Source organism: Buteo buteo, chromosome 3 (genome assembly GCF_964188355.1).
Source record: "Buteo buteo chromosome 3, bButBut1.hap1.1, whole genome shotgun sequence".
Taxonomy (NCBI): domain Eukaryota; kingdom Metazoa; phylum Chordata; class Aves; order Accipitriformes; family Accipitridae; genus Buteo; species Buteo buteo.
Genome location: NC_134173.1, coordinates 10,643,386 through 10,669,898, shown reverse-complemented (window position 1 = coordinate 10,669,898; position 26,513 = coordinate 10,643,386). Strand labels below are relative to the sequence as shown.

Here is a 26,513-nt window from a genome sequence, read left to right as displayed (position 1 = left end):
TTTTAAAATTCTTTCACTTACTCTAATTAAACCTATTCTAGGTATCACAGCAGTTATAGAGCTGTACTTGTTTTTCCCAGCACAGTAAGAATGGAACATTGATCCTGTTCATCTTAAAACTGTGTTTGTACTTTACCAAAGGTTTTCATTTTTTAAAAAAATCTGATTATTGGTGCAGTAAAAAAAAAAAAAGGAATAGCTGGATATGCTTCAGTCAATCAGACCATCTCACCAGGAAAATCTTGTTACACCTTCAGTAAGACTACTTTTATGAATAAGTGGATTTGCCTGGCTGAAGTTACTCATTTTACCTTATTTAACTGATGAAAATGTGACCTGTCTGCAATAAAATGTGCACTGTCTTACTTCTATGCTCTATCCTTTCCCTGTCTTCAAGCACAGCTTGCTGGGGGACCCTCTCCCCTCCCTGTGGAAACAAGATACCCGATTTTGATGACTCTTCAAATACATAACCATTTTAATAATGCTTTTCTCAGTCTGATTCCCCCACTTGCTGTTAGCGAGACCAACTTTCATCCTGTCGTGCTTTTTCCCAGTACTGCTTCTGCTGGCTGGTGCTGCCCCCCTGATTCCTGTGGGCATCGAGCAGTTTGCTACGCTCCTCATGGCACGGCTTCCTTCAGACCTCGTCCCTTTGAGGCCCTGGGGTAGTCTTTTTAAGGCGAACTCCTTTCCCAGTTCAGCCGTTTACCGCCGGCACCACCCCCCCCCCCCCCCCCCCCCCCCCCCCGTGTGGAAACGCGGCCGAGCCGTTGGGGTTTCACGCATCCGGATCAGACTGTTGTTGAACGGGCCTTTAAAAACGCGGGTGGCGGAGGGAACGCGGGCACCGTAGCCGCCTTCAGAGGACAAATCCTCCGCCGGCCTTCCCGTGGAAGGAGCCGCGTTTCTCCCCCCTCAGCCCTCCCGCCTCACGGCGGCACCGGGGCCGGGGCCGCTCCTGTGGCGACGGCGACTGCGCATGCGCCGCCTCCCCTCAAGGGCGGCGGGCGGTGGGGCCCCGCCCCGCTCACGTGAGGGGCCCCGCCCCGCTCACGTGAGCGGCCCCGCCGCCTGACGCGCTGAGGGGAAGGTGCGCGAGGGGCGGGGGGAGCGGGGCAGGCTGTGGTACCATGGCGGCCGCCGCCGGAGCGGGCCGAGGGGCCGGGACCGACGCCGACTTGGCGGACGCCTGCCCCGGCGCGGACAGCGGGAACGTCTCCCAGAGCCACAGCAGCGCTTCCGGCCTCGGGGAACCGGAGGATGAGGACGCTTCGGAGGCGTCGCTCAGCGCCACCGCCGCCGCCTACTCCGCCTACCTGCTCGCCGACCGCAGCCTCTTCAGCGAGCAGGTGAGGGGGGCTGCGGGCCCTCGGCCGAGCGGCCGGTCTCCGTCCCGTCCCGTCCCTGCGGCCGGGCCTGCCGAGCTCCCCAGGGAGCGGGAGAGAACGGTGGGCCCTTCCCAGCTGCCCGGCGGACGGAGCGAGGTGTCGCCGGCCGTGCCGGCTTCGGGCCGTCCCGCTGCGCCGGTTACACGGCCTGGGGAGGGGGGGAGTTTCGTGCCGGAGGAGGTGCTGCCGGTGTGTCGAGTCCTTGAGTTTAACGTGGCCGGGAGATGGGAAAGCTGCGGGATTTCTGCGAAGCTGGCGTTAGCCTGGCTGAGGTCTGCTCGGAGGGTTTGTTTGGGAGGGTCTGCGGGTTTCTCGTGTTTTCACGTGCCCTTAAAGGATTTCTGTTTTGCAGATAGAAAGCCTAGACAAGAGTCTAGAAGATTTGCTGACCAGAGTGGATGAATTTGTGGGAATGCTGGACATGGTGTGTATAACCTGCACGTAGCTGTGGTTTTGAAGTCAGAATACAGTCTAGTGCGTGCTTGTGTTTTTAAATGAGGCGGAGATAGGAAGCAGCCTTTGGTCTAGGCAGGTTCCAGTATGAAAACACGTTTGATAATTAGATAAATCATGGTCAAAACTACCAAACTTTCACGTCGGAGCAAAACATGCCTATATAGCTATTTAACTGCATAGTTACATAATTGTATTTATACATTTGTCTGTATACATACGTGGAATCCCATTTTGACTGGTGCAATGACAGCTGTTCAAAAGAAGAGTGTGGTATTCTGTCGCTTCTTCAAAATACGTAAAGACGTCCTCCGTGGTTTCTGTAATCAAAGTATCTAATCGGATTTGCCAAACCTCCAAAGCTAGATTTGTCTTTAGGGGACCCTTTCTTACCCTTTCATCAGAAAGGCAGCTTTGTTTTCACTTTCACATGGCAGGGAGATGGGGGAACTGAATGGAAAGTTTCTATAAGCCGACTGGTATACAGTCTGTTTTTTAAAGCATAGCACATGTGGTTCTCCTGCACTACTCTAAGGGGAACTTTACTATATTTCTTTTTTTTTTTTTAATACCAATAAAACAAGATTTTGAGGCCTGACTTTTTCAGCAAAGTTGGGGAAACATAGAGGTAGTAAAATTGAAGTAAAAATTTTAGTTTACTATGTTTGATTCTTTAGTATGTCTTGGGAAATGTACCGTCTCTTAGTTCTGATAAGGCTGTAGCAGCCTATTTTTAATATAACCATAAAGGTAAATATTTGCCTATGCAAAATAAATTTTCTTCAAAGGCACTTACTAAACTGTACAAAGAAGCTAGCTTATTAGTTTTAATCTAGTATTTTTATTCTAATATTAATCTGATAATTTTAAACTATGACTTTTAATCTGTTAACTGGAGCAAGTTCTAGTTTCCAGAGTGAAATCTACTAAATGTTTTCTTTTATTCATTGATTATTTTTTTTATTATTTTTTGAATCATCTTAGATTCGAAGTGATTCCTCTCAAGTTGTCAATGAAAGCATACCTCAGATTTACACAAAAGCTACAGAAATGAGACAGATATACAGGAAGATTGACAAACTAGAGGTATGTATTTGATATCTTCTAGATGTATTCCATTTTTTAGCAGGGGGGAAGAATCAATGATATGCTATAATTGTGTGTGTGTATGCATGCATGCACGTGGAGTGCGCTCAGATCCGTTTTGCTCTCCATGTCCAATCTGGGTTCAATATTTCAGGGTTAATAAAGAGAGCACAATTTATTAAGAATTTCTGGAAACTGTGGGCATTGTAAAACAAAATGCCTTTTTCTAAAGAAATGCCTTTGTTGTTGTTGTTTCTTTCCTGCTTGAAGCAAGGCAGACATCTTTTTTCAGAAAGCAGTAGTACCACTTCTTCCTTTTTGGGTTTAGTTTGGGGTTTTTGGGTTTTTTTGATTTTTTTTTTTTAATAATGTCTTTCAAAGTTATTGTCTTGGGAGCTATTCAGAGACTAGTAGAATGAGACACCTGTTGATCCCTGGAAAAGCTTCAAATCTGTGATTCAGATCCTTGGTCCCACTTTTAGGAGAAAGGCAGATAGAAGTCTAGATTCTAAGAAGTCTAAATTAGTTATTTGAAAGGCAAGTAGGAAAAGGAGAACTGATTGTTTTATTAGATTTAAGCTGTTCTTGCAGCCTCTTAAGTATTTCAAGTAATTTTTAGGAATAAAATGGACTTGTAGGTGGAAGGGAAATAGAGCATGGAGTTTTTGACTCCTCATTTAAGCAATGGAACTTTCCCCACTGTTGTGCAATACATAATCCTGTTTTAATTTGTAAGTGAAAAAGTTGGATTTCTTTTGGTTTTTTCACACTAGGCTTTTGTGAAGATGATTGGAAATAGCGTAGCTGGACTGGAAGAACGCGTCATAAAGGCAGAAACAGACCTTGGAGCTTTTCCAAGCACATTCAAGAAAATCTTGCACACAATCAGCATGCCATCCTTCCTTAATGTAAGTAAACTTTTGTTACCGTATGACCAGCTTAGTTGCTCTGCTTACCAGAGTAGATGATTAAAATAATAGTTTGTTACACATATATCTGAATTCCACTGTAAAGCTTTTATGTACTTTATTAGGATTTTTGCAAAGTTCTTAGACTTAATACAAAAAATCCCAAACTTAAAAATCACAAATTCTTACAAGGATTTGTGTAACTTTCCAAAACAAGGCTGAATACATGAAGAAGGGAACATGAAGGGCATAAACAAGCATATAATGCACAAGTCTTTATACTGAAGTACCCCGATCTCTGATAGTATGTGAAGCAAGTAGTAGGAGCCTGTACAGACAACACTGTTAAAGGCTCATACTGCATTGATAATATCACTGCAGAAATGTTACCAAAAAAGGAAATGAAAGCTATGCAGCACAATATTTTTAAAATAAAGTTCTATTTATACTCAATCCTCACAGTTCAGTAATCATGTAAGTACCTTGTTACACTTTCTAAGGATGGGGTTTTCTCTGTCCTTCCTTGTTACTACATGTGGACTGTTTCTCTGCAGAAGACTTGAAGTGCTCTCTCTGGTATGTTTCAAAGAGATGCCTTAACCTAACCTTAAACTGGCACTATGCCCTAGTTTTAAAATAACCTTTCTGGTTTAAAAAAAAAAAAGAAAAAAAGTCTTCTGAACACCTGATGCTTCTTGGCATCACCTGCCAGTACACCATTTATAAATACTCCTCCTTGCATCTTGTCAGCTCCCAGATTCTTTTCTGTGTCTTTTCCTATATTCATCCTGTACTAACTCAGGATTCTGTGTTGTAATACTGGTGAGAGTGCTGAAATAAACTAAGTTTGCAGGGGAGGAGGAGAAGATGGTTGTGGGGTTTTGAGGAACTGGTGTTCCTACATATTGCAAGCCTGTGTGGCTTGTTAAGACGGTTCAGGAAAGCTATTCTTCACTGCTATTTTCTGCGCAATCTTTAAGTTAATTAACTTCTCATTCCTTCAGTTTCTTTGGTGTTTAAGTTTAGAGTGATGTCATTTTTTTCTTTAAAAAAAATAACACAAAGCTGCTATTTATGAGCCAATTAAAAAAAGAAACAACGGCAGCAGTTGCCTTGAATAATATTCAACAGTATTTTCCATTTTGTTGCTAAAAACAGTTGTTAACCATGGAATTATAATCTTCAATTAGAAAGTTTGAAAGTTCTAAGCAAGTGCTTTTTTAGTGTTGCATGGGAACACTTTGTCAGCTTAGCAGTTTTTCCACAATTAATAAGGTGAAAAGTGTCTTCGAAAGTGTCAGCAAGCTGAACTTGTCATGCCCAGTGGTTTCTTGGTTTGAGTATGGATAGCATTAAAATCAACACTTAGAACTTCCTGCCATTAATTGATTAACTAAAAGGCAGGTCACTGTTCTGCAGTGGTACTGAGTATTGCATGGTAAAGTATCTGTTTTCACTAGTAAATAAAAGCATGTCTCAATGAAAACGCCTATAGAGATTTCTCCTCATGCCTAACACTTAACTAGCTCGCTCAATATACAAACGCTTTGGAAAAGAAGGCTGTACTGGTGTCATGATTTTCATTGTAGCTGTAGTTCACATTTTCCTGCTACAATTTTAACCTAGTCAAGTCCCCTGACTCTCTTCCCATTTAAATGTAGCTGTTTCTTTACACAAAGGATATATTTTGTATTTCTCAAGCTGTGTATTTGTAATCTCACTTTCAGATTTTGCCCCAAGTTCTTCCCTTGTGAATACCAGGCAGTGTAAAGTACAGTACTGTAAGACCTCTAATATCACTAAGGATGTAGACTCTCTCAAAAGGTAAAAATGTCTGCTAAGCAGCTGCAAAAATAACTAATCATAAATGTGTACTTAGGCAACTGTGGGTACTGTGCCTACCCAGGAAATTTCTTCACTGGATTGAAATTACCCTTTTCTTGCGCATATGCAAATATAGCACCTCTTAAATTGGTGTCATGAGTTGCAAAATGCTTGTGACCTTGATTTCCCTTGCTTGCAAGGTGTTTTCTCATAGGGCAGTACAGGATAGGAAATAAATTTTAAAGGCAGAACTTTGATTTCAAAGATTGTTTTTACATTTGGCAAAATTTCTGATACATTGATAATATCCACTATTTATAGATCCGATCTTTGTTTATATTTTTTTATTTCCTTACAACTTGAATGGCAAAACAAACTTACTTCAGAGAAATTAATGGTCCTGTAAAGGTAAAGACAAATGTAATTTAAAAGACATAAATCAGCAATTTTTTATATAATGGTAGAATATGTACTTATTTCATACGGAGAGCAAGTATACAGCTCAACTGAATATTGGAAAAATTCCACTTAGCTCTTTTGTAGGTATGCTTAATTATATCCTCGTTTTGGTGCTGTAAAAGCATTCCAAACTCCAAGTATATTAATGATATTTAGTATGCTTTGAACTTTATTATCAGTGAAGACTAATTTTCTCATCCCAGACAGGCAAAAAAGTGCCTGAAGAACTCTGCACACAAACTGATTAAGAGCTCTGCAAAATGGTTCATCAAAATCTTTTCATGAGTCCAAAAGAATTTTTAATGAATGAAGTCTTGATTTCAAGCCTTCTATTTAAGACCATATGTTGAAAACATGCACTGGGTCTGGTTGCAGTGCAGTGTTATTTATGTGCAGGAAGGCTGACACGATAGTCGGTAGTGGTCCTTGCTGTTGTCTCTTTGAATGGGCCGTTTGGTATAACAAAACAATGTACAGGTAATATTTAAAAGAAACGTGCACTTTTCCTGAAAAACAGTGTAACAGCTCTTTTCCAGTCCGCTACTGTATTATTTCTGATGGTATGTCATAGTACATATATTCTAATATGTACTTGATAAAGAAGCTCAGCGGGAGCAGCAACCTTCTTGGAAGAAACATTTGCTAGGTGTGTTTCCATATGAAGACTTTTTTAACTAAGTAAATGAGCACACAGGCTAGGGTTAACTCCAAGGAAGCAGCTGAGGAGAACTCAAAGGCCGGAGCAGGAAGGGTAAAGGTATATGGCTTTGGAAGGATGAAGGTTACAATGATTATACCATAAGCTGGAAAAGATTGCCCATTTGGCTTCTGCAAAGCTGGCATATCGTACACCCTCCGGGACTGAGTCTGTTCAGGTGAAAGAATGGCAAAAGTCAAAGGCTGCTTTTCTTCACTAACATTAAGAATATGCCAGACCTATCTGACCTATGATTAAAAATTCACCTGACTAAGGAGATATGCCTTTAAAACTTTTCTTGTTTTGCATTTTAGGTCTGTAGGCTTTGTTTTAAAACTTACTTTTCTAAGAAGGCAAAAAATAAACTTATCTAATTTGCAGAAACCATCGTCTTCACGACAACAACAGACCCTCTATGAACCTCCAGTCCTCTTCAAGACTGAAGACTATTTTCCGTGTCTTAACGAAGCACCTTATTGATGATTTTTGCTTTGGGATTGATATGAATCAGCCAGAGTAGAGACTGCCAAGTGAACAAAAGAAATGCTAACCTCAAAAGAGCTGCATTTCTGAGCATTGTTGATGGCATATTGCCGTTCTGATTCTCATTGTCTTCCTTCAGGCAGTATTTTCAGGTAATCTTTGTTTGTGTACATTATTTCAAAAGTCTTCCTAAAACACAGTATAAATTTTCAGATTATATTTGGGAAAGAACTTAAGAATCCTTCTGTATTAAAATTTTTTTTTTTTAAGTAGGGACATAATAGGAAACATTCTTTTATATATAAATCTTTTAACACATAAATATCTGTGCTGTTACAAGTGTAAATACCTATACCACAAGGGTGTCTTTTTGGTTGTGGATTTTTTTTTTTCCTTCCTTCTAATGTACTGATTGAGGTGAAAAGAAAAACTATGCATAAAACCATCTACTTCAAGTTTTGGAACCTGGTCCCTGCAGTTTGGACAGAGCAATGTGCCGTGTTGGGATGTACAACTTGCAAGGGGAGAACTTGAAAGATCGGCGAGGAGTCAAGGACATGGCTTGATGCACGTGATCTAGTCCCAGTTCACAAAGCCAACATCCTGCCCCCACTGATGATCATCAGGTCACAGTGACCTCAGCTGCTAATTATTGCAGCATTGTATTGTTCAATGTGTAACCAGGTGGGCTTGATGTATATATAACCTGCTGTCAAAAAGGAAAAGTATCCAAGTTGAGGCAGGGACGTCCCTGGACTGAGTCTCTATCAGGTGCCTGACCACACTGCCCAGTTTTCCCTTGCAACCCTCCATGTGGTTACCGGGGCTTCCTGCGCTGATTGCAGTGTGAGTATATTATCAATAAACTAATAGCTCTCTAACCCCTGTTGTGGTCTTGCATTTCTCCTGACAGTATCGAACTGCACCACTGTTTCTGAGAACCTTTTTGCATACAGCCTTGTATAATACCTAGTGGGTGTTAATCATAAATTGTTGTATTCTTCTGAACAACAATTTTACCACTGCTGTTTTACTGCCAATATAGCTCACTACAAATACCTGAAATTCAAATTTCAGAGGAATAAGGTATGCCTTAGGGAAACAACATGTCTGCTGATTTTGTGTTGCAAGCACAGAAAAAGGTACGCAGTTGTAGAGCAAGGATTAGATATATATTAATAGATAAAGCTTTGAAAACCACATGGCTTTGTCTCCCAACAGCAGCAGGGACCAGGTTCTAAACAGTATCTGAAGCAACAGTTAGTAAAAATTAAAGATTGTGAAGTCAAAATTGGTAGGCTCCAAAAGCAGTTCTATGACATGAAGCAAAGATTTTAGTTATCCTAGCAAAGATAATGCTAAAAGTTTTTATATTCTTGTAGTTAGGTACATTTTAGGCAAGTGTCTAGTTGAAACTAATGCTGTGGCTTACTAAACCATACCTGTTTACTGTAAGATGTGTATGTATATATATATATATAGATATATAGATACACACACAACAAAAGCTTCCTTCACAAGATATGCAAGATGGACTGAATGTTAGAGGTCCACATTTTTTGTAGCAAAAATCAATGTGATCTGTCTTACCTAAGTAATTGGTTATGTGATAAACCATGCCTGAAGTAGGCACATAAAGATTGATATTTGTATTTAATTATTTTTGGACCTACACATCTTGTTCCACTCTTGAGCAATGATACTGCAGGTGCTATAAAGCCTAAAGAAATTGTAGAAGGATGCACGTTACTGATGTGAAAAGAAACAGATTTGCTGATTTATCTGACCAAATAATAATTTGTTTAAAGATGCACTGGATTACATTGACATTATCAAAACCCATAGTAGTTCATTACTTCAGTAGCAAGCTTACTTTGGATTCTGTCCTGCACAGGAACTGTTTCCAAATACTAACATCTTGAGCTCTAGAGTGATCCTGAGTGAAACACCTTCCAGAATGAGAAAGATAGCTTGCGTCTACATCTGTGAAGAGAACTTTACGTTTGAAAATGGTAAATATTTTAAGGTTCCCATACAAAAAAAACCCAGTGATGACACTTTCAAACTTCTTCAGTTTTTGTAGAAAAAAATTCTAGTCTTGGGCCAGCTACCAAGGAAACCCCATATGCCCAGACAGAAGCCCTACCCTGAAAAGACAAAATCCCTGTCAGATTTAGCTATGGTCAAAAAGGGCCATAATGAGGGTTGGTGATCTCTCTAGCCACTGCAGCTAAATCCATCAGGAATGAGGAGTCTTCAGCTGTTGGGATTCACAACCTTGTAGGGGCTAGGTTACTGTGGCAGGCTGTGCTGCAACAGCAGAGTAGAGGCTTTGTCCATTCCACTGCTTTTGTTGATTCTGCTTTAAACCGATGGGTGGTAGTACAGCCTAAAGGTGGTAGTACAGACTCCAGCTCCAGCTGATCTTAGAGATTTAGGGAATTTTCTTTACCTTTTTGCTTGAGGTTATCTACTCACAAACTTAATGCTGGTAATTTTTATGATTTTGTAAAACGGTATAAGTAGTATTCAAATTATGTGTGATGATCAATGTCTTAAAAGTGCTAAGTAACAAGCAAAGAAGAAAAAAGGCAAACGAAAGGTACTGCTCATGGGCAGTGCTGAATAATGCTGGTGAGACAGAATGCAGTCACGTGTAGATATGTAGTTTGAAAAAGAAAAATTGAAATATTGCCTTTAGAATTATATCAGACAAAAGGATAAGATAGGAAAACCAAAGTATCCTGTCTAAAATCCACATGAAAGACTCAAAACATTTAATTTTTGTCAACTTTAATATTGGCTGTACATTATTTGATGTACTATTAGTTTAAGTAATAGAAAAAAGACTTTAAAATTATATAAATAGTCATAAATATGATGTTTTGTCACGTGCTATCTGTACAGAATCTTGAATAGTTTTTTTTAAAAAAAAGGTATATTGAAAATACAGGTATGTAAATGAGCTGACAGAGCTAAGAAAGTGAACTGAATGTTAGCAAGGATTCCATTAGAAGGTTCTGAGTGAAAAGACAAAGGGACAGAATTGATGGGGAAAAAAACGCCAAACACTTGCTAAGCATCCGAAGACAAGTTTCCGATTTGATTTATCATCTCCCACTGTTCAGAAACTGTAGTTTTCTTGAGAATAGCTTGATGCCTACATTATTTAAAAATAAATTGCCATCTGTTTCTTACAGGTGACACTGTCAGGATTTTTTTTATGAGCAAGTGGTCTAGAAAACAACCTTTAAAAAAGAAAAAGCAATAGCTGAAATTCCCACAATCCTAGGACTTTAAAACTGAGAGCTGGCACTAAGTATGATAGGAGCATCTGAAATGTTTCTCTGAACATCAATCAATGTAAAAGGTTTGCAGAGAGCTGCAAACTGCCAGAAAAGCTGGTTCAGGTTGGTTCATACAAAAAACAGAAAAAAAGGAATGGTAAGAGTCTCATGCAGGAATGGAAGAGGTGGAAAATAGCATAGCCAGGAGATAAGCCAGGGCAAATGCTAGGGTGTAAACTTGTGGTGACAGAGCTTTCAGCAGCATGAGCAGATAAGGGCAAGATCCCTGAACTGGGAGGTATGAAAGAAGATCTACAACAGACATGACATACACGTGCAATTTTATTATTTCTTCACAGTTTAGGAGCTTTTTAATTTTTTTGCCTCAGGGTGCACTACTCCCAAAAACACAGTTTTAGCAGGGGCTTTAACTGTACTAGAAGAACTGTGAAAGGACGGTCTGGACCAGGTCACCGTTACTGCCTCTTTCATGAAAGCAGTAGGACTTGCAGGTAGAATTAGCCAGACCATTAGTCTGCTCTGGCTAAAAATCAGTCCAGCTCCATCATTGATGTCCTGGCACAGGGGTGAGGGGTGACACCCCGCTACTCCCAGCCGTCCCCCTGAGAAGGCAAGCAAAGCTGTCTGCTGGTGGGACTCACTTTCCCTGGCAGTATCACTGGGGAGGTGTGCAGCCCGGGAGATGCCTGCTATGGAATTAGCATCTGTTTTCCTTGTCCTTCTTTGATTAGCCCTTCCTTCTACAGAGGTGGCTTTGCAATTTGATTGGAAGCATAGAGGGAAAGAAGAACAAAAAAACTAAGCGTTGGGAGTAGCCTCGTCTTCACTGCAGAGGTGTCTGTGTGCTGTGTGTCCTGCTCAGATGCCTACTTCCAGCAACGTTTTAGCAACTCCAATACCAACTGCTAGTGATAAGCAGTGCCCTTGTTCTTGGTGTTAGTGGTTGCTGGGATTTTTTTTGAAAGTGTGCCTGTTGCATCTAAAATCCAGTGTATTGGAAGACTGCTAAGGGAAAAAGTATTTATTGAGGGGAAAAATACTAAACAATATAATTGAACAAAAATCGTGTTTTCTTTCTGGATTTATTAGCTTGACTTTTCCTGGATTTAATTGTGTTTCTGTAGTCAAAGGAAGGAAAACACAAAGCAGTAATGCCAGAGAAATCTTGCCTAAGGAAAATCAACTATGATGTTGTTAGCTAACAAGGTAGATGAACAGTGCCATTGCAAATTCATTGCATGTACCAGTGAGATAAGCCAAGACTCTGCCAGGTGAGTTGGATGAAATTATAAGGACACAGAATCAACAATAGAAAGAGATGAGCAAAACCAAGGCTAGATGATACTCCAGTGTCCATCTCAGTTAGCATTCCGGCACTCATTAGTTTGCACTATGGAACTGTCTCTGGGTGTGAAATGGATTATTTTTGGATTGAATGTAGCCAGAGATATGCTACAGCTGCTGTTGGGTATTCATTCCATGCTGCTGGCCTTGAGCTAGTCTTAGGTCAAGATGAAACTCAGTGAAATGTTTAGCTTTAACATCAGGTTTCTCCATACAAATCTGCCTCCACTGTGCTGAACTACTTGCTAGGACAGGCGTAGCCCCGGGGTGGTAAACAGCACTCTTTAGGAGTACAAAGTCTGAACCAAAGCTGTGTGATGAATGCAGATGTGATGGTGCTGGAGTTTATATTTGAGGACTTGAATAGGTCACTAATATGGAAATGAAAATCATGCAGGGGAATTGTGAAGAGAAGAGCCTGATATAAAGATCAGGTTGGAAAGCCGCTGGAGAGGAGATGATGGAGGAGTGACGTGGAGGAACAGATATAGACCTTCTAACTGAATTCAGACATAATAAGGAAGTGTACAGGAGATGGAAGCAGGGGCAGGTGACCCAGCAGGACAATGGAGCTGCTGTTTGGTCTTGCAGGGACAGGGTTAGGAAAGCCAAGGCCAACCTGGTCTTGAATCTGGTGAGGGATGTGAAGGGCAGCAGGAAAGGCTTCTACAAGTGCATAAACAGCACAAGGAAGACCAGGGAAAACGTGGCCCACTGCTGAATGCAGCAGGGGCCTGGTGATGCAGGACACAGAAAAGGCCGAAGTAGGTGATGCCTTCTGTGCCTCAGTCTTTACTGGGCAGTCTTTACTGGGCTTGCCAGTACAAGAAACATACAGACGTACTGGAGTGAGTCCAGTGGAGGGTCACAAAGACAATTGAGGAACTAGAACATCTCCTGTGAGGAGAGGCTGAGAGACCTGGGACTGTTCCGCCTGGAGAATAGAAGGCTGGGGGGGGGATCTCATCAGCATGTATAAATACCTGAAGGGAGGGAGTGAAAGAGAGGGAGACAGACACTTCTCAGTAGTGCCTGCTGGTAGGACAAGAGGCAATGTGCACAAAAATAAAAACTCCTTGCCAAAGCACCTTCTCTGTTGCATCCCACATCCATTTTTTTTAACATTGTTCCCACAAGCTTCTTTTAATGTACTCTCATTCCTGTATTGGAGGACACAGTCAACAGTCTTGCTCATCATCTTGTAGTAATGTCTGTAATTTCCTTTTCCATGATCTCTTCCCGTGGCTGAAGAATCACAGAATCATAGAATGGTTTGGGCTGGAAGGGACCTTAAAGATCATCTAGTTCCAACACCCCTGCCAGGGGCAGCGATACTTTCCTCTAGATTGGGTTGCTCAAAGCCCTGTTCTCTGTATGAAGCTTCCATGCCCTTGTTGCCTTTCTATGATCTTTTTCCACTTCTGCTGTATCCTTTTTAAGATCAGGAAACCAGGACTAGCCATGCAATTCAAGGCACAAGCAAATCAGAGGTTTAAACAGTACCACAATCTGCCACCACCTTTGTTTCTTCTCTAGTTACTCCCAATATCGGATGTGCTTTCTTGTCTTCTTCTGATCATTTAAACTGGTGTTTTCAGGACCTATCATAATTGTGTGATCTCATTCATGAGTAACTGCTCAAATTTACTTTCTGACTCATAAAGTGGTTCATATACAAGGATATTTTAATGTAATGGCTAAAAATGTGGCTGTTAAGCAGGAGGTGCTTCCAGTTAGTAGGATGAGGTTTTGCTAAAACAAAGGTTACTGCGTATGTGGATCTGATATAAAAAGTAGTAGATTGTGGGGATATGCACAAGGTGGCAAAACCACAGATGCTGTGAAGTCAGTATGTTTATGTATGGATATACCACTACTGGAGGTCAGCAGCTGGCCTAGTCATCTGAGTCCTTTGTGTATTTGTGCTCACCTGGGCTGTCATTGGACTTTTCTTACCATAGCCACGGAGCAGTGGTCCTGGAAAAATGGCATTTAACCTCAGCCTGAGGTACTGTGCTGAAGCAGAGAGCCCATAAAGTGTCCTAACACCATCCGCCAGGTACTGTTCAGCCCACTGCAGCCTTGGAGGAGAGAGGTCACACTTGGTAGCACTGACAGAAACTCTCTTCCTTTTGAATGCCCTCAAATCCTTTTTTGTGCCAGAAGTCCTTCCAGAGTACCCTCTCTTCCCCCTCTTTATCTTAGCTCCTCTGTACCCCGAGGCTGAGCTTGCCCCTGCCTCTCACAGAGCTATAGGGGCTTCATGTCCTTCTCCCTGGCAGGGTGCAGGGGAGGCACTCTGAGCATCTACAGAGGTGGGAAGTGACACTTCTTATGGAGGCTTCTGCTTGGAGCTAGTTGAGAGCAACCATGCTGAGGGTTTTCCTCTGGTTCTTTTCTGAAGCTACAAGCCCAGTAGTATGGCCCACGTTGAGGAACACCCTGAGGCTGAAGTGGGCATTTCACTGCCCGGCTCTGGTGAGATTTGTGTATTTGTGCTCTCAGACGTTTAGATGGCCGAGCACTGAGCCTGAAGAATGTCAGCTGGGGAGGGTGCTGGGCCTCTGGAGAGAAAGGCGGTGCTTGTGCCACACTCTCCTTTGGACAACAGTATTCTTGCATTTTGTCCCCCAAACCTTTGCTTTGAATCCAGCCCTTAAGACTGTTGGTGATTAATCATGCTCTGCTTTTATCTTTCAGTGTGTAGGAAGAAGTTAAAGTCAATGACTACTCTGCAGTGACAGTCTCCTGTTTTCAGTGTGAGGGCTTTGTGGATGTGGCCAGCTGATAGCAGCACAGTGCTGAGAAAAGAGGAATAGCCTTGCTTTTGTACTCTCGCTCTTTTCAGATCAGTTCTTTTCATTTTCTTCAGCATTTGAGAGTTATGGTCAAACTAGAAAGCAGAGATTAATATCTCCTCTTGCAAGAAAACTAACATCTGCAACTGTGTTGAAGTTGAATTTTTGTGACCTGCTGTGCAGCCTGGATTACTTTACAGGCGAAATGGCAATACCAGATTGGGTCCCACAAGCAAAGCCTGGCAAAACTGGAACAGGAAGAACATTCTCAAATATTCTACCATCATTTTTGCCCTGTTTTCCTTTTACCTCAATATGCAGCTTTTTAGTTGATTGATAGTCTGGTGCCTAATTTTATGGTTCTTGTCACCATATGTGATGTTATTCATGTGTGATGTATTTAAATTCATATGAATACTGTTGGTCCTTGGGGTCACTTGTTAAAAGTCTCTGGGGAGAACAGATTTGTTACATTTAGTATTGCTCACAAAGTTTTTGTATGCGTGGTTTGACTTGTGGAGAAACTTAGTGTTGTGTTTAAAACAAAGCTGGGAAGCATACAGACCTCCTTGGCAGGGCTTATGTATGACAGCGTTATCATATGTCTGTCCCAGTCTGTGTGGGTGCCTAATTGTACCTGATTCATACCACCTGATGGAATGAATTAACCATTCAAAACATTAATGATGACAGGCATTTGCATCAACTGGACCCATCAGAGCATGCACACGTGAAAAGGTTCATCTCAGGCCTTCTTAAATGCGTCTGAACCTGGCTGCAAGCAGTTGGGAATCTGCACAGGCAGCAGCTGGCCAGATGTTACTTCATCACTTGCACTGCTGCTGGAAAAGAAATCTGCAGGCTGAAATCCGTGATGCTGCTGGGGCCTTCACAACAGACACCCAGGTGGTGCAGAGTCCCGCTGAGGTGGGTTCTCTTGCCAGATGGAGATGGGTGCTCAGCTGCGTGGAGGCAGACCTCTGGGAAGACAACGGGTGACCTGGGGTCTGCCTGGGGTTTCTTGCTCTATCAGAAAGATGTCTGTTTAGTCCTGAGTTTCTACAGATTTAGCCATATATGGCTGGCTGGTGGAAGGTACTGGAGGAATAGAGGAGGCTGTCCGCACATGGCCGTGAAGACTAAGCTGTGTGAGACAACAGGCAGCAGCACAATCCCAGCTAGGCCTGGAAATTCACACTGCCAGTTCCATCACACTGGCCTTGCTGGGTCCACGTGCCCTGAGGCAATCTGTGGGGCACCACAGGAGTGCCTGTGGCTACCCAGGGTTGATCACAATGTGAACAGCAGGTCGCACAGGGCAGGCTGGGGACAGCAAAGAGAAATCGCTGGTGGAAAGAGGTGCAGGAAGCTTCCAGAAGAGACAGGAAAGCAACGGAGGGGAAGGATGTGGGTTTACATATGGTGGCACCAGAGGAGGTTATGAGACTGCGAGCATTAGGGTCAGTCACATCGAGGGAAAGAGAAGCGGTTGATGCAGATGGGTAAAATGGATTTTCTTTGTTGGGAGAAAAAGGAAGAGAGGGTAGAAGATGTTTTGTCATATGAATGCCACGTACTCAGTTTGACACCAAAATTTTAGCCACAGATTTTCAGGATGCAGATGAAAGCTCTGCTGCAGATGAATTATCTCTAACTCCCTGATTGTAATGATTCAAGCACTTCCTTTCAAATTGCATTTTTCCTTCTTATGTACTCTATAACCTATTTCCAGAAAGAATATTTATTATGCCAGTCTTTACTAGTTAAGTGTTATTTTTTCCAGCCAGCTGTTTTTGTTCTGTTTTCCTTTGAGCAGAAAAATGGAACAATTAAAAATGAGTCAATCCACATTGCACTTTTTTTGCATCTTTTCCAGAAATGTTTAGTAGGTGTTGCTATAGGAGGCAGAATGCTGGACTCAGATCTGATTGTGTCAGGGCATTTCTGTTTCTGTAAGATGTTTCCAATGCCCACTGTTGGATAATACCAGTGTCATCTCTGTGTAAAGGAATCATGCAGTAATTAAACAAGCGTGCATTTGGAGGTGCTCTGATACATCATAAAGCAAATGGGAAATCCCGTTTGTTTCCACTCAGGTTCCGGTATGTTTGATACTACCTGAAACTGGTAAAAGGATATTAGTGATTTACAGTATGCAATTTTCCCTAGCAGTGGCTTTTATTTAATTGCTTTCATTATTTTCAAAGACTCGATTACGTTCTTAATTGCTAGCGTACATACTTCCTCCAAATTTCCATCTGATAAGATCAGCAATATTTGTTAGGGTAGAAACTTCAGCAGGTAATGTTAACATGCTAAAAAAGCCCATCTCCCCCCTTCCTCTTTGTTTTTGTGTATCTCAGCTTACACTGCTTTCCAGTCTCTGATGAGTCATTGCATTTACTTTGCACTGATACTTTACACATTTCATGCCTGAGCAGTGAGTTTGATTTCCTTGTTTTCTGATCAGAAGAAGCACCATGTTTTTCCTGTAGGTTAACACTAGATTTTTGCCAGATGAGAGAAACCCTCTTTTCCAAGTTATGATTGCACAGGATGTTGTGAAAATGGCATGCAGGTGTCTCTGGTCACTTCTGAAGATCTTGATGCTGTTTTCTTAGTAGCAGTCCAGTTCCCGAGGGGATGTTGCTTTATAGTGCAGCTGAATTTTATAAAGATCTAAAACATAAACAGCATAAAATATAACATTAAACTATAAGGATATAAATGAACATTTCAAATACCAGACACTCCCAACTACGCAAATTTAAATTCCCTTCAACTCCTTGTCACAGCCATAGGGTGGCACAGGGTATTGCTGAGCACTGATGTATGTCCTCGGAGTAGTGCAACCCAGTATTTCAAGTTTAGCAGAGCATTTTTGGAGGCTAGGGTTCACAGACCGGTCCATGGTTTGTTCACTCCTGTAAGCAAATAAAACAGCGGCTTTCGCCTCCAGATAAAGGGCTCTGATAGTACCGTCTCCAGCTCTCCACCCTGCTCCTCAGCCAACTACTGCCACTCAGGGCAGAGGGAGTGGGAAGAGATTTCCTCCTGCATCTTCTCTGACCTCTTCTTGCTGCTCTGCTGCCTGCCTTGGTACCGGCGAAGGGAAGCGTCAGGCAGCTGTGAAGATGAGTGGGATCTCGCACCCTGCAGTTTCCTTTTCTGGGTGGTGATCAGTTGCCCCCATACCTCTTCTTAGTGATCCCATCAGCTATTAGATAGTGACACCCCCTCGGCCTCTGTTTTCAGCCTTGCTAGTGAAACAGCCTCAGGAGGAGCAGTGGATTGGTGAAGGGATGTTGGCTTTCCCCACCTGCTGCTGCTACTTGTTTAAAAAGGGGGAAAAAAAAAACCCTACATCTTTTTATTTCTGAGTTTTCTTTTCTTTTCTTGTCTTGGAGCTCAGCCTCCAGAGGTAGATAAAGGATAATTAAAACCCGCTGAGCCAGCAGACTTGGCACAAAACCAAATAGAATCTCAAAATTTTGAAAAGCGTTGTAAAAAAATGGGAAGCAGTAACCTCAGATGATTTTTTGTGATGATGAAAAGATGAAAGTTGGAAACACGTAACTGAATTAACATTTGGAGAGATGCAGCACTTCTGAAGTTAAATCAAAGTATTGTGTTTGCTGTAGTTGAAGTAGTTAATATTTGCCAGATTAGTTTGAGGTGTTTTGATCTAGTGAGAAGACAACAGTGGCACAGTGTGCTTGCACAGATAAAATGAGGCATACGTATATCCAACTGTTTTTACAGAAACACACCATCAGCACAGTTCCTCTGTAACCTGCAAAATCTTATGCTGCATTTTACTAATACCTTCTACAGATTATGTTGTAACAGTGCAGAAAGTGATTTATTTTAGACATAAAATATAGTTATACTTTGAACTGCCTTATCACTTGCCTGTTTCAACTTTATGTACAGTAACTAGGTAAAAATTTAACAAGTATTAAGCTGTATGAATTAACCTCATGGGCTATGCCCACTGTGGCAGCAGAATTATTTGTCAGCAGAATTTATTTTCACAGCCTACTCTTATCAGAAGACAGCCGCGATTACTAAGCTAAATTGGTATGTAAAACCATATGGTGTTTTGGAGCTGCTTGGTTACTGTGGAGGATAAATAGCTCCTGACCCTAAACAGGATCTTTTCAAGAAAAAAAAGCGGTGTCCCTATGCCTTATAAGGCATGGGCAGGCTTACTCCAGTGCTGAAGAAGGGGCGGTAACGGGTTCATGCTGCTGAGTTTTCTCCGGCAGCGGTCGCAGGCGACTGAAGAAGTTGAGCTGAAATTGCAAACGCTTCGTTCCCTGGCACTTAGCGGCAGAAATCAGTGAAGAGAGAAGGCAGCGGGTGAAATTAAAAAAAAAAAACCAAACCACTTGATCATGGGAAAATCAGGTGAGCAAATGCTTTTGTGCAGTTGGCTGTGTATTCTTACAATGTCCGTGCCTGGTTTTGTGCTCGCAAAGCATTGCTAAAGAGTTAGTGGCTTCCCACGGAGAAAGCTGCTTTCATTTGTGCATGGTACAGCCTGGGAGGAGCTTTCTCTGACACAGGGTCAGATTAAAAATACAAGAAAAATGCCCCCCCCCCCCCAACCTGCACAATGCAGAGATGGTTGTATTTTATATACGGCTTACATTTTGTAAGTTATAGTAGCTTTGCTTTGCTGTTTAAAATGATCTTGTGTCTAGCTGTCTGACAAAACTTACCTGCGGCAGGATGCTTTGAGGGGGGGGAAGCTTTTAATCACCCTTCCTGTCAGAAAGGATTTAGATTTAAGATTTGGTTACTGTTTAACTGAGAATAGCCTTGCTGGGCTCCGAAGTCTCTTCCCAGCGGTGCACATACTCGTGAAGCCTCTCCCTGCTGCTGGCTGCGTTGTTGGTCCTTTCCCCACCACCGCCAGCTGTCTGCGTGCCCTGCTTTGACGGTCTCGGCTGGGGGAGACTCCTCGGGAGCTGCCGAGGAGCCAGAGATCTTAAGAAGAGAGAGCTCGTGCTCGGGGCTTTCTCTGTCTCTGTCCTGTTCAGAGTCATGAGCGAAAATCTGTGCCGATCTTCTGAAACGGCTGCGAAACGGGATGGTTTATTTTTGCTCTTGTGGTTAGGACGTTATTTCTGTGACAAATCAGAGCCTGTCGGCATATTGTCTGTCTGTCCTGTGTGTAAACAGCCTGTATGGGACACGCTCAGCAAAACCTAGTACTTGATTGACTCAAAACCATCGGCCTCTTCCAGAGGAACTTGAGGAAAATCTTTGTGCGGGTAACACGTTCATGGGCCTCAGCATGGGTGTGTTGAGTTTTTTTCTTTTTTTTAAAGGTCAGCATCCTAGATGAGATCACAGCTGTCTGCAAATGTGGCTGTAAAAGGCTTACTGGTATGACACCCAGTCCAGGCGAAACACCATATAGCTGCCTGTGGGTGGTTTTGGCTCCGTGTCCTGGAAGCTGCATATGTTTTCAAGTGGATTGGGATTTAGTGAATAACCTTACAACAATTTAAATAACTGTAATTGCTGAGAAGTATCAAGTTCAGCACTTCCTTGCTAATAGTATAAAAAGTACAAATACCAGATAAGTCTAGTGGCTGTACGTTACATTAGCAAAGCATGTTGGGCAAAAGCAGTAGAGAGATTCCACTGTGCCCCTCGCAATCCCAAAATAATTAGAATCTCCTTTTGTTTTAATATATGCAAATTGCTAATACAGTCATAAGGCAATTGCCGCCTTTGTTATTTCCTGCACATTTATTACTGCACATTAGTTGGTTGTTCCACACTTAGCAGCAACGACAGACCAGAAACTCCTTTTGCAAGGCTTGGGTAATGTTTGCACCTCTAAGTAGTTACACAAATAGAGCTTGAGATCTAAGTACATGTTAAAAATATTTTGTCACTTGTGTCATGCTTTTCAAATCAATGGTAAACTGGGTCCAGGTTACTGTCTTTGAGCCATGTGTGGTATTTTTAGATTAATTATAAAACTGAGATCCTGTCCTGACAATTGGTTTATTGACTAAATCCCATCTGCCCTTTCCAGTGCATTGAAGTCTTCAAATTCCTGTCTGAGATCATTCAGTGTGGTTTGCCTTTGAATGGGCGAGAGCAGCTACTTTACAGAGTACTGCTTCCTCTGTGTTTTGGGTAAAATACCCCGTGTTCCTGCTCTACTACTCTTGAGGGCATGATGCGGGCAGGTTTCTCTATACTAGGATGTATGGAAAGGTAACAGTTTGGGAGCTGTCTGACCTTGAAACCTCGCTCCTCTCCTGGGTCTGAAGGATTAAGGCAGAGATTACCTGAAGGCATAAATTTAGGGACGCTCTAATTCATGTAAAGTGGGGCCACTGTTTTAGAATAAATGTCTTGAAAGCAGTTTCTTCAACTTTTTATCTTTGGTAAATCTATCTTGAAGTCTAAGTATCCCCAGGCAAAGAAATCCTGCTGTTGAAAATCTCAGTTCTTTGATAAAAACTCCCTAATAATGTGTTGTTACTAGCTGTTGGATTATATTTGAAGCAATGTTCTTTTCAAGTATCAGAGCTAGAGACTTAGCACTGGTTTTGCTTGACTGAATAGAGCTGAGTGTTGGAAGAGACTGGTACATCTGACTCAGCTTTCTTCCTTGGAAGCTGCAGGCTGCTAAAACCAAATTCATACTGAAACTCCCTCATCAGGTTTATAAAAACGCCTCCCATGGCCGTAACTCCTGCAAATACTTAAGCCAAACACGGGGACCCTCTCTGCCCTCCCCACGGTCTTCCCTTTTGGGACAGCGTTTGGATTAGCGTGCGGCGCAGGCTCCCCTCCCCGCGGATCCCGGAGAGCCCGAAACCAAAAGACTAAAGTATTTTCTGCAGGAAATGAGGTGATGGTGAGCTGGCTGCTCTTTGTTGCCCTGTTGCCAAGACTGCCGTGTCCGCTGGGCTCTGACCCCCCTGCAGCTGTGTGCGGTGGGAGGCTGGGGTCCTGCCGGCAGCCCTCGTCCCAAAAGGGATGGCCGCGCCAGCAGCTGCGGACGATGCTCGGGGGAAAGCAGCTGGCCGCCAGCTCCACTCCTCCGCTCTGGAGCGCGGGGATTTCTGCTGCGTGGTGGGAGTCTCCGAAAAGGCTGGGATGGTGGCAGAAAACAGGCTGCTAAAAGTCTCATTTCTTCCGCTTCCCCTCTGGCCCCGGCTTGGGGGGGGGAAGGGAGCTCGCCCCGCTCACTCCCTAAAAACCAGGCGGAGGTGAAGAGCAGGGGAATCGCTCTGCTGCTTCTGGCTGGTGGGTGCAGATGCTATCAGACGGAGACAAGGATGGGCTCAGTAAACACTGGCTATCTTTTTACAGTGTTTGGTTTTCTTTCCTTTTCTTTTTTTCCCCCTTCTGCAAATGTGGGTGGGACTCCAGAGAAAGGGCTGGGAGTGCTGCTTGTCGAGCCAGCACGAAAACAAGGGCCGAGAAAGGGTTTCGACAAAAAGAAAAGAGGCACAAACCAAACTCGGTGCAGTTTTCCACGCTGGTTTTAATCTTCCTCAGAAGCACGTGCTGGTTTTTAACTCTTAAGATGCACCTTCGGAGCACTGTAAAAAGGACTGTTGTGTTTTCTGCGGAGCGAGCTACACCTTCAGCTGATCTGAAGTGCGAACTTGTACTTGAGCATCTCGGTGGGAGGCAGCCGTAACAGGTTGTAACGAAAGTACAAGCATGCTAGAGAAGTGACCTGTTTGCTTTCTGAGAAATGCGATACTCGCAAGCTGCCAAAATGACAAGGCGTTTCACGCTGGCTGGTTTTACAGGACCGGTGAGGATAGAGGAAATGAATTAGTCTGAACTGCTAGCAAATGAGCATTCGCGTTTGGTAACAGCGGGGCGTTTTTAGAACTTGTCGTCAATGCAAGTTACACCAGAACTGAACTGGAGGTGTGGTGGGAAAGGGGCCTTTCAAAAAATCAAGTTAATTCAATTAAAACCCCCAGACTTTACCAGTTTTTGTGTGTAGAAGACATTGATTACTTGGTTCAAGTTCAATAAATGGCAAATAGAGAAAAGTGTGCCAGGAGGGCATCGGGCTTTGGCAAACAGTATTCTGGGCCCAATTTTTACCTGTCTGCCAAACCATCAGGGTTTCGGTGGGGGAAGGGAGGAGACCGCAGCAGCCATCCCGTGCAACAGCGGTTACTGCTGTTAACTGTTAGATCAGTGGCCTTCGCTCCTCATAGTCAAGACAGAAAAATACCAAAACAAGTCTGAAGGCCTCGCAAAGAATAAGATGGAATGCGATGGTCTGCAGTAACTGAGATACCCACCAAGGTTTCCCGTGCCACAGAGTTGCACATCAAAAAACATCAGCTCTCCTTTCTGAACCCTCCAAGAAATCTTTCTCAAAAAAAAAATAAATAAAAAATTAAGCATGAAGAAAGCTTTTATTACCGGAAACATTCAAACCCTTAGTTTTCTATCAGAGCAGCTGGTAGTGTCTATCTGGCCTGGATTTGAACTTGCCTCGGTTGCTGCTTTATGTGCAGGCACAAAAAACACAAGCAAATGAGTCTCTTGATTTTAACCGCTTTGTTGTTTATTACATATCTCAACAGGCCAGAAGGCTGTTTCAGATCACTGTTTTGGGAGAGGCCGTGTTGTTCTCCGAAAGATTAGCTGGAGCATATCTATGTTATGTTTTCACGGGCGGATGTGCGCAAGTTCTGCTCAGACTTTGAAGGTCTGAACAGCGGCTCTGCCAGAGCGGGGCCGGGTGGCCCTGCGAGAGGGGGGGACACGAGGCCAGGAGGGTGGCCGACCCCTCTGCTTCAGAACTGACCCCTCCGCGGGCAGGTACGAGGAGATGGGAGCAGCCTGGGGTGTTGTGGAGGAAGACAATATGGGCCTGTTTAAGGCCACCACAAACGTTATTTAATGTCATTTAAAGTTGACCGAACTGAGTTACCAGAGGGAATCGCAGCTTTGAACAGAAATCGTGTGGGCTTTGCCTGGTCTCAGCTTTAAGCGTGATCGTTGCAGAGCTGCATGAAATGGTAAGTTGACCGTCCTCCTGAAGCTTTGCCATGCCGCCATTGTAGGAGCGGTGTTTGGGAGCCATTTTCTGACATAGCTTGAGGGCTGTCCCTGCATATACACCTGTGTGTCACAAAGCTGAAATGGGGTTGCATGTGTTGCTGAAGTCTCCATGCCCTGTTGTAAATATAAGTATGGGGGACAGGGGGGCTGTTTTCCATGAGACAGGTCTGGTGACAGTTTGTGATAGGCAGATGTTAAGAAATTATTGAATACATGCTTACTTACACCCTACGTGTTTGTTTGTCACACTTGTAAATTCTGTGGGCCAGTGGCACAAGTTGGGCACTTAATAAATGATCCTCAGGGAGTGACTTGGGATGAATTGTGGTAGGGTATAACCTGTTCTTGAATTTTCCCTCACGAAGACCCATTACTAAAACAGACCTCTCAGTTTAGAATCACAGAAGGGTTGAGGTGGGAAGGGACCTCCAGAGGTCATCTGGTCCAACCCCCCTACTAAAGCAGGGCCACCTAGAGCTGGTTGCCCAGGACCATGTCCAGACGGCTTTTGATTATCTCCAAGGATGGAGACTCCACAACCTCTCTGGGCAACTTGTGTCAGTGCTCAGTCACCCTCAGCGGGAAAAAGTGTTTCCTGATGTTCAGACTTTGATAGCTCCTATAGTTTCTACAGCTCTACTGTATGAGGACTTATGACCATGAGGAGTATATTCCCCTGAACTACCCCCATGGCAGGTCACAGGAGGGGATGTCCATGACACAATGTTGTAGGTGTGGCACTGGCTTTCTGGAGAGATGCAAAGGTCTTCCCTTTGGAACTGCAGTCCCTGGCTGTAGGCATGCGTGTACATTCCTTGCATATACTGCAGTCTCTTTTTTTCTTTGGCTCTCAAGCGCTGAGCCAGTGCGTAAGCAACAGGAGCTGCAGAAGGAACATTGAAATCAAGAGGTTCAAAGATTCTGGGGTTTAGGTGGAATTTTACCTTTTTAGGGGGTGATGTGAGGGCAATATGCCTATTTGATCCTTTAACTACATTCTATTCAGACTAGATGTAAGGAAGAAATTTTTTATAATGAGGGTGGTGAGGCACTGGAACAGGTTGCCCAGAGAAGTGGTAGATGCCCCATCCCTGGAAACATTCAAGGCCAGGTTGGATGGGGCTCTGAGCAACCTGATCTGGTTGAAGATGTCCCTGCTTATTGCAGGGGGGTTGGACTGGATGACCTTTAAAGGTCCCCTCCAACCCAAACTATTCTATGATTCTACGAAATACAAAGACGATGTTTTTCAAGATTTTGAGTTATGAGTACTGGGATTTAGCCTGTTGAGCAGGGGGATGAGAATGAGATGATCTAATTGATAGTAAATATGGGTAAAGAAAGCTTCCTGTGTCTCCCTGCCTGGTCTGGGCTACTGGATAGGTGAGTTTACACATCAGTGATCAGAAGAAATGTGCATGGCCATATTTCCATGCCTCAGGGAGGTGCATAAATAAACATACTTTGAGCATTGCCCCAGCTAGCTTGGATGTCCTTGGCAGAAAAGCAAGGTGGGAGGGTATTGGAGCTAATGAGGTGAAAGCTAGTTCAGATAAGGCTACCCCAAGCAATTGTAGAACATAAACAGTAGAGGTATGAAATGGTGGAGCATATCCCAGGAGACATGGGATAGTTACTCTACCCTTATTCAGTTCTTCTTCTTGACAAAATTCTTCACTTTTTGCAAAGATTTTGGTTGCCACCAGGCAGCTAACAGTGCTATGTAAAATGGACTTGGCACTGGATACCAACAAGGTTCTCCCTATTGCTGCCCATCCACAGAGCACAAGAATATGCAGCATCCAAAATATGAATAAGTGACCCACAAAAACTGCTGAAGTTTGACATGCAAATGACTTACAAAAGGCTTAGAAGAGTTGTTACTTGCTGAAGAGTACAGTATCATACTGCTGTCATGCAAACATTGTTATAAGGTGGAATCACAGCCTAATAGCTGAAGCTCAGATTTGGTAGTAGGGAAATTCTGATTTCTGGTGTTACTGATTAGTGAATACAGTTGCACTTTATTTTCTTCATAAATTACTGTAATTAGAAACTCTAAGCAGATACAATGTTGGGGAGGGGGAAGAGAAGAAATGGAGAAGATTGTTTCCCTTTCTTCTCCTGCATAATGTGACCACGCAGGTCACTTGTGGCTTTGTATTTTGAAGTGTATGTACCCTAGGAATTGTGTGGCAATTAGATTTAAGAATACAAGGCCTTACTAATGATAGGGTCACCTTAACCTTTTTAAAAGGATTAGCAGCTAACACATTAACTGCCTACCAGGGTTGTCTGTGTCGGTGTGTGGCATGATTACAATATTTAGCCATCTCCCATGGCAGAATAGTAATAAAATTAATACTTTTGATTGTCTTCCATGCAAACCCAACACTGCCTTCTCTCGATATGATGAGCAGTCAGTTCCAACCTTATGCAGGATGGCCAGTCCATGGTAGTGACTACTTGTTGACAGCCTTGTTGGTCTGATTGTTTGGAGGAGAGAGGGGCTGCAAACAGAAGACTTCTCCCCCCACCCTTGTCTCCAATGAAAGTGAGAACTTGCTTCTGTCAGTGCTCAAGACTGCTGATTTGCTGATTAGTGTTGCTTTTTTTTAAAATGCTTATATCACAGAAGACTCTGCTGCCTCTCAGAGCTGTGCAGTTCCCAGTTTACCAGGTGTTCC

General features: G+C 43.1%; 2 protein-coding genes across 4 annotated transcripts in view; both read left to right on the top strand.

The window, feature by feature from the left end:
* The first annotated feature begins 1,077 nt into the window (after nt 1-1,077).
* Nucleotides 1,078-8,943, top strand: BLOC1S4 (biogenesis of lysosomal organelles complex 1 subunit 4). Its single transcript, XM_075022839.1, has 5 exons — nt 1,078-1,352; nt 1,744-1,815; nt 2,829-2,930; nt 3,704-3,838; nt 7,200-8,943. Exons 1-5 carry the CDS (start codon nt 1,134-1,136, stop codon nt 7,296-7,298), a joined length of 627 nt encoding a protein of 208 aa, XP_074878940.1. The 5' UTR covers nt 1,078-1,133; the 3' UTR covers nt 7,299-8,943.
* The window catches only part of GLIPR2 (GLI pathogenesis related 2), a 40,188-nt gene continuing 20,975 nt past the window's right edge, over nt 7,301-26,513 (top strand). Inside the window, exons 1-2 of one of the 3 annotated variants that reach the window (XM_075022840.1) lie at nt 7,301-7,453; nt 9,196-9,313. In XM_075022840.1, coding sequence (XP_074878941.1) covers nt 9,259-9,313 — 55 coding nt within the window. In that variant the 5' untranslated portion in view covers nt 7,301-7,453; nt 9,196-9,258. Of the gene's footprint in view, nt 7,454-9,195; nt 9,314-18,788; nt 19,162-26,513 lie in introns of those variants that run through there. The other 2 variants (XM_075022843.1, XM_075022842.1) reach the window with 2 other exon arrangements.

What these genes read in the sequence shown, in the direction of transcription:
- BLOC1S4 (XM_075022839.1), top strand. Translation starts at nt 1,134, where the DNA reads ATGGCGGCCGCCGCCGGAGCGGGCCGAGGGGCCGGGACCGACGCCGAC. An exon ending in GGAAGATTGACAAACTAGAG is followed by an intron (nt 2,931 to 3,703) that starts GTATGTATTTGA and finishes TTTTCACACTAG; the next exon opens with GCTTTTGTGAAGATGATTGG. An exon ending in GCATGCCATCCTTCCTTAAT is followed by an intron (nt 3,839 to 7,199) that starts GTAAGTAAACTT and finishes TCTAATTTGCAG; the next exon opens with AAACCATCGTCTTCACGACA.